Source organism: Eriocheir sinensis, chromosome 2 (assembly GCF_024679095.1).
Source record: "Eriocheir sinensis breed Jianghai 21 chromosome 2, ASM2467909v1, whole genome shotgun sequence".
Lineage (NCBI taxonomy): Eukaryota > Metazoa > Arthropoda > Malacostraca > Decapoda > Varunidae > Eriocheir > Eriocheir sinensis.
This window is the reverse complement of record NC_066510.1, coordinates 18,281,970-18,289,428: the sequence shown is the minus strand read 5'-3', so window position 1 is coordinate 18,289,428 and position 7,459 is coordinate 18,281,970. Positions and strand designations below refer to the sequence as shown.

The 7,459-nt window shown below is 47.8% G+C and overlaps 2 protein-coding genes across 2 annotated transcripts in view; both read left to right on the top strand.

Annotated features, from left to right (window-relative positions):
* Positions 1-1,154: 1,154 nt before the first annotated feature.
* On the top strand, positions 1,155-2,319 carry LOC127000616 (cuticle protein AM1159-like). Its single transcript, XM_050864549.1, has 3 exons — positions 1,155-1,307; positions 1,499-1,734; positions 1,854-2,319. The coding sequence occupies exons 1-3, from the start codon at positions 1,299-1,301 to the stop codon at positions 2,068-2,070; spliced, it is 462 nt and encodes a 153-aa protein (XP_050720506.1). The 5' UTR covers positions 1,155-1,298; the 3' UTR covers positions 2,071-2,319.
* A 4,276-nt stretch (positions 2,320-6,595) lies between these two features.
* The window catches only part of LOC127000691 (cuticle protein AM1159-like), a 997-nt gene continuing 133 nt past the window's right edge, over positions 6,596-7,459 (top strand). The window contains exons 1-3 of the mRNA XM_050864691.1: positions 6,596-6,722; positions 6,972-7,165; positions 7,290-7,459. The exon at positions 7,290-7,459 is cut by the window's right edge and continues 133 nt beyond it. Coding sequence (XP_050720648.1) covers positions 6,714-6,722; positions 6,972-7,165; positions 7,290-7,449 — 363 coding nt within the window. The 5' untranslated portion in view covers positions 6,596-6,713 and the 3' untranslated portion in view covers positions 7,450-7,459. The remainder of the gene's footprint in view (positions 6,723-6,971; positions 7,166-7,289) is intronic.

Genomic DNA, 7,459 nt, shown 5'->3' with positions numbered 1-7,459 from the left:
CTTTCTACCTCGAGCTTTCTGCACCGAGACTCCTGGATAAGATTTGTTCTGGTAAAACTTAGGTGCTTCAAATCATCTGCAATACAATATTCATCATAAAATAATACATAAAAAGACATAAGGAGAAGGCGATTATATTTGGCAGGACATTATCTTCCAACTTAGTATATGAAACATTACCTTACTTATATCACACTTTCTCGTGAGTACATCCAAGTCTTTCCTCGCCTTCCTCGCCAGACAGTAATTGCCATTCCTTCGAGCCGTCGCCGCCACCAGCAAAGAACGTTATCTGTTTTTACGATGCTCAGGAGGATTTCGGTGAGCTGTAGGAATCGACGGAGGCGGCGGACGTGGGTAAAGAAAATAAAGGCGATATAACGATGGCGATAGAGAATCATGTAGATACGACGATATTAACTGTAATGCGTATGTGCGTAGCTATACTAATGATTCTTATAGGGAAAAAGAGGTTAAGGTTTAGTAATGAAAAGGGGTGACAGGGTATTGATGAGAGAGAGAGAGAGAGAGAGAGAGAGAGAGAGAGAGAGAGAGAGAGAGAGAGAGAGAGAGAGAGAGAGAGAGAGAGAGAGAGAGACACACACACACACACACACACACACACACACACACACACACACACACACACACGCAAACACACACACACACACACACACACACACACACACACACACACACACACACACACAGATAGAGAGAGATAGCGAGAGCTCAAACACACACACACACACACACACACACACACACACACACACACACACACACACACACACACACACACACACACACACACACACACACACACACACACACACACACACACACACACACACACACACACACACACACACACACACACACACACACACACACACACACACACACACACACACACACACACACACGCAAACACTCACACACACACACACACACACACACACACACACACACACACACACACACACACACACACACCGCTAGACAGACATTCCGGCAGTTCACATACACAGCAAACACATCGCCACCCACCACCCAGGCGACGCAGGTTCCTCGCCGCCCGTGTGTCCCTCCATAGAGTCGGCCTTGAGTATAGTATCCCTTCTTCCCGTTACCCTTCTCCCCTAAACGACCTTCACCCACTATAGCTACCTGTAGCTGGCCACTCACCCCTCCACGCCGCCTCCCCCCAAAGAAGGGACCACGAATATAGAGAGGGGTCCGTCGCACGTATAAAAGGGCTCTCTCTCCTACCTCGGTCACAGTCTCTCTCAGCCGACATGATGATCGTAAGTAGCTGATCAGCCCCTCACCGCGGCCCGAGTCACACATTCACAGTGTCTCCACAAACAGTTGATGACTTTTTATGCATGGTTGATACGAGAAACTACGAGTGTGTCGCTGCGAGTGTGGGCATGTGATATAGTCGTGGCCAACGGAAGGGACGTCATCAAATCTTACACTACTTCTCCTTCTGCAGGTGGTCCTCGCCTGCCTCTTCGCCGTGGCTGCAGCCGCTCCCCAGTTGGAGCAGGAGCTCGTGGCTGCCGCCGCTCCCAGGTTGGAGCAGGAGGTCGTCGACATTGTCTTCGACGAGCGCTCCGACTCCGGCGACGGCAACTTCAAATACAACTTCGAGGCAGAGAACGGCATCGCCATGGACGTGTCCGGCACCCCTGGAGCAGCGGGGCAGAGCAACATGCAGGGCGTCTTCAGGTGAGTGTCTTGTGTGACCCCTGCCGTGAGGCCGGACATTCCTGCTGCTGTTGCACCACTACACCAACGCATCCCCACACCATGGCACCGCTCTAAACGCTAAACTTAACATTCCACAGGTTCACCCTCCCCGACGGCACCCTCGCTGAGGTCCGATTCCTCGCCGACGAGAACGGCTACCAGCCAGAATCTGCGCTGCTCCCCACGCCCCACCCTCTCCCCGCCCACGCCCTGGAGCAGATCCGCATCGGCGAGGAGCAGAACGCCCAGGGCATCACCTTCGACAACCAGGGCTTTAGAGTGGACGGCGGCCGCATATTATTCGCCGAGGAATAGAAGCCCGGTTGGCTCTCGACGTGTCTTCATAACTAACACTCACTAGTTCTTGAAAATATCATCCTTCCTTCTGGACATAAGAATTTTTTTTTATTGCTAAGATTTTATAATAAAACACAAATCACCGGGCAGCATGAAACTCCTGCTTCATGATGCCTGTGTAAAAAAAATTTATCAGTTGTTCAACACTGCCGCCGCTTGGAAAACCGATTTCTACTCAGCAGTTGAACAATAAAATGCATCAGTCTCGCCACGAGAGTCATTTCCTTCCTACAACGGGTCCTCAGCAGTACCGGTGTGGTGTCATGAGACATCCTAGTATCGTAAGACATCCCATCATGTATATATACATGAATTTCAACACGGTACCGTGTCTTTTGTCGACTGCTTGTCAGGATCTGCCCCACCTAAGTTTATTCATATTATTATAAAACCAAATGATGACGTATGTAAGTATATAACTAGGATATCAACAATCAATCTTCTTCTTCTTCTTGTGACCTGTTCCGCTTTGCATCGCTTTTTAGGTCCTCCTTGGAACTTTTTTCAAACTTAGATGCTTCACTTAGTTACTCTGTGATAGTGAAGATTGTGTTCCACGATGCGAAGTTCAGGATGGGATGTTATACGATACGGGATGGCAGATGACACCACACCGGTCTGCCAACCACGTATCCTAAGACATCCCATCCTGATCTGCGCATGCGCGGAACCTGATGTTTACAAACAGAGTGTTGATATCGTAGTTTGTCCAGGCAAGATGGTGGCAAGACATGCAAGGGGTGCAGGTTATCTCTTTTATTACATTAAACAACATACAAGGGGTGCAGGTTATCACATTTATCACATTTACTGACATACAAGGGGTGCAGGTTATCACATTTATCACATTTACTGACATACAAGGGGTGCAGGTTATCACATTTATCACTTTTACAGACATACAAGGGGTGCAGGTTATCACTTTTACAGACATACAAGGGGTGCAGGTTATCACATTTATCACTTTTACAGACATACAAGGGGTGCAGGTTATCACATTTATCACTTTTACAGACATACAAGGGGTGCAGGTTATCACATTTATCACTTTTACAGACATACAAGGGGTGCAGGTTATCACTTTTACAGACATACAAGGGGTGCAGGTTATCACATTTATCACTTTTACAGACATACAAGGGGTGCAGGTTATCACTTTTACAGACATACAAGGGGTGCAGGTTATCACATTTATCACTTTTACAGACATACAAGGGGTGCAGGTTATCACATTTATCACTTTTACAGACATACAAGGGGTGCAGATTATCATATTTATCACGTTTACTGACATACAAGGGGTGCAGATTATCATATTTATCACGTTTACTGACATACAAGGGGTGTACGTAGGTTATCTCTTTTATCACATACCGACATACAAGGAGTACAGACTATATATCTTTTATCACATTTACTGACATACAAGGGGTGCAGGAAGAAATTTTCATATTTCAAGCAATTTTCAAATTCAAAACATACGTCATTTACTTAAAAATAATTAAAGAAATGATAAACTTTGGGACGGATCACAATAGGCAGTCTACAAAAGACACCCTCTGTTTGTAAACAAAGCCCGCGCATGCGCAATCAGGATGGGATGTGTTAGGATACGTGGATGGCAGATGACACCACACCGGGAGCGACAAAGCCCTAACGATTACGCGAGTTACGTCATGCTGTCCGGAACGTCAAAGAATCTCAGAATCGTATCTTACCTTGAAGACACAAACAACACAAAGTGAAGCCATACAGTAATAACGGAATAGTCAGTGTACGTAAAAAAAATTACGTAATGTCCTAATGTCTGCACCCTCAAATGGGAGAGGGGACGCGTTGCCTCGCCCACCCTGCCTACGACTCCTCATGGCCCCACACAATAGTTACATTAATTACTTATCTTCCTTATGTCTTTAGTTTGTGGGGTCGAAATTCTACCGGTTTGTTATCATTATCGTAATTCTTATTCTTATTCTTCTTCTTCTTCTTATTATTATTATTATATCAAAGAAAGCAGCTCTAAAGTAAAACAAAAATGGATAAAAAGAGCCCCCTAGACACTGCTCCTGTAAAGAGGGTGGAAGTCAGCAAGGAGGGTTACATTTGGTCTGGGGGATTATATGAGTCTAAAAATTCGTGTGTTCAGCCCACCGTCCCCTTCTCTAGCAATGAGCTTATTATTTCTCCATAGAGCTGATTCATCTCTCTTCCCAGGTGCAGTTAACAAAATACTTCCTCTTTTCTTCCCTTTACAGGTGAGCTCGGACTCATTCAGTCTCTCTAATTTAATTTCAGTCTTTTTATAGGACAACCATCTGATCAAATCCAAAAATTAAATTGAATGAGGTGACTTTTCTTCCTTAGTGGTGGCAGGGAAAGGCTGTATTCTTTTAATATATTCTTCAGTGATATTCGGCACAGCGGCTGCAGATGTGGATATAATACAGTCTATCTTCCATCGCACTGACACACGCGGTCCTGCTAATACCAATATATTTAATCAGAAATCATCATAACGAGATCCTAGTGAAATCTCCCCAAGAGCTGAGCGAACGTTCCTACAAGCACTTCGGGCGCCGGGTGGCCGTGGGAGTGGGTAGAGCTGGCGGGCGGAGGGAGAACGCGACCCTGCCTTTGTATTTCCTCACTGCGGCGGGAAATGCTTCCCTCCCCCTTCCCTGACCCTCCTTTGGTGCATGGGATCGACGACGGCGGAGGTGATAGTGATCGTGGAGGAGGAGGAATAGGTGGAGGAGGAGGAGGAGGAGGAGGAGGAGGGAGGAGGAGGGGAAGAAGGAAAAAGAGGAGGAGGAGGAGAAGGGGAAGGAACAAGTCTAGAGGAAAAGGAAGAAGAGGATGATGATGATGAGGAGGAGGAGGAAGAGGAGGTGCAGGAGGAAGGAAAATTTGTGACTGTTAAGGAAGGAAGAAGAGGAGGAGGAGGAGGAGGAGGAGGAGGAGGAGGAGGAGGAGGAGGTGCAGGAGAAAGGAAAATTTGTGATTGTTAAGGAAGGAATTTTGAGGACGGCAGAATCTTTGTTTTTTCAGCAACGTTCACATCGGTTGCGTTGAGGGGTTATATGTGCATTAAAAGAAGAAGAACGTAAAGGATTGTGTTGCATGAAACAAAACAAAAAACAAAAAAAAACATCTCAGACAGGTAGTAACAGGCAGTAACAGACAGGAACGAACAGAGACAGACAGGGAGAGGCAGGAACATGCAGTAACAGACAGAAACAAACAGAGACAGATAAGTAGAGGGCGGAACAAGTATGAAAAGCCTAGGCAGAAAGGAGAGGACAATTAAGACAGGAACAGACAGGAACAGGCAGACAGACAAGGAGAGGCAAGAACTTGTATGAACAGATGGGACAAACAGGAGCAGAGGACAGGCAGGGAGAGACATAAACAGACAGACATAAAAGGAGAGGCAGGGACATGAATGAAGATACGGGGCAGGCAGGAGCAGACAAGAACAAGCAGGGAGAGGCAGGAACACAGACTGGGGCAGGAAAGGCACAGGTGAAAGTAATGAAACTCGACCCTCGAAAAGGACTGAAGGGTCAACACCGAACTCGTCTCAAGAAGCTCCTCCTGCTGGCCTGGCCTCGTCTCCCCGCGCCTGCCAGCCCCGCCTCAGCAAGCCCTTGCCACCCCGCGTCCCCTGCTCACGCCCTGCCTCCTTGAATGACTTGTCGGTTCAATCTTTCTGACCTGCTTTGATTTTTCTTTGAACAGAATAGTACGTTTTGATATTATTCATCACATTATTTTTCTATAATTAACAACTTTACTTAATCTTTTTCTAAAAAAAATGCAAAGTCGCTGATAAGCAAGACAACTGGTGTCATGAAAAATATTTTTCATTATCGTTTACACTTTCATGAACATCATCATCATCATCATCCTCATTATCCTCATCACAATCATCACCATCATCAAACAAACAGCCTGTTACGAACACAGGGGGCAGACAGGTGTCACCCTTAAAAATTAAAAGAAAACTAAGGTCGGTTGTCCGCCCGCCGTCAGACTCCCTCAGGGTGGGCATCTCTTTGCCCCTCCCTCCTTCCCTAGCTGGGGCACAACTCACACAGGACACAAGGGAGCACAGCAAGGACAGGGGGGTGCTCAGCTACACTGTCGCGTCTGGCGTACACCCGCCCCACACGCCGCATCCACGCCCTGCCGCGACGCGACCACAGATAAGGGAAAGCAGGTGTAGTTGTTCCTTCGTCTCCTCCAGCCGTGTTCCCTCTCGGCTCTGTACTCAAGCATTAAGCTGTAGATCACCTCGTGTGTGCTCAAGTTTAACTTGTTCTGCCTTTACATATCCAGTTGTGGATAAACATTCATGGAGTGAAACCAACTCTAGCCAGATGCTTTACGCTATGAAATTATAGGGATTATGTGCAGTCGATGACTAAGAGATAACTCGGCAACACACGGCGTCTCGCACCGCCTCGGGCGTTATCCTGTCTGTCCCTCGGCTGCTCCAGCCCGCTAACCTTCACCGACCTTCCCATACCGAGAAACGCCGCCCAGACTCTGTATATAAGGCGTCTCGCTCTCTTTCCGGACACACTGCTTTCTCTGCCAACATGAAGTTCGTAAGTACTAGCTTTCTCTCCAAAACCTTCCTGCCACGGTAACTTTGGGATGCTTGAAGGTCGTTTCAAGAGCAAAGGTTTATTACAAACTAAGAATTTCTCAATTCGTTGCAACCAAATGTTTACATCGTTGTGTCATGGTGGTCTCGTATTCTTCCTTCTCCCTGGCCGCCCATGCCGGTGCCACGTTGCGGTCTCATCTACTAAGCCGCTCATTGCTGAATCCAAAACAATTTTTTTCTCCTGCAGGTAGTCCTCGCCTGCCTGGTCGCTGTCGCCGCTGCAGCTCCCCAGTTGCGACCTGTTGAGATCCTCCTAGACGAACGTACACAAGGCACCGATGGCTCCTTCAGCTACACTTACGAGGCCGAGAACGGCATCGCCATGGACGTCTCCGGCAGGCCGGGGTCTGAGGGCCAGAGCAACATGCAGGGCTCTTACAGGTGAGTCTTTTTCTCTGCTGCCGTCTGAATAACAGGCGCCGCTGTTACATACTTGTATCACTCATTTGCTTATTGCCACACTCATACTCTGGGGCCTCACCACCCCGCTCTCGCTGTCCCTTAGGTTCACCCTCCCTGACGGTACCCTCGCTGAGGTTCGCTTCTTCGCCGACGAGAACGGTTACCGCGCCGAGTCTCCGCTCATCCCACCGGTGCCTGCCCACGCTCAGGAGCAGATCCGCATCGCCCAGGAGCAGCGCGAGCAGGGCATCACCTTCCCGTAACATGACACAA

Excerpts from the sequence above, each read along its gene's own strand:
- LOC127000616 (XM_050864549.1), top strand. Across the intron at positions 1,735-1,853 it reads AACATGCAGGGCGTCTTCAG|GTTCACCCTCCCCGACGGCA; the intron begins GTGAGTGTCTTG and ends AACATTCCACAG.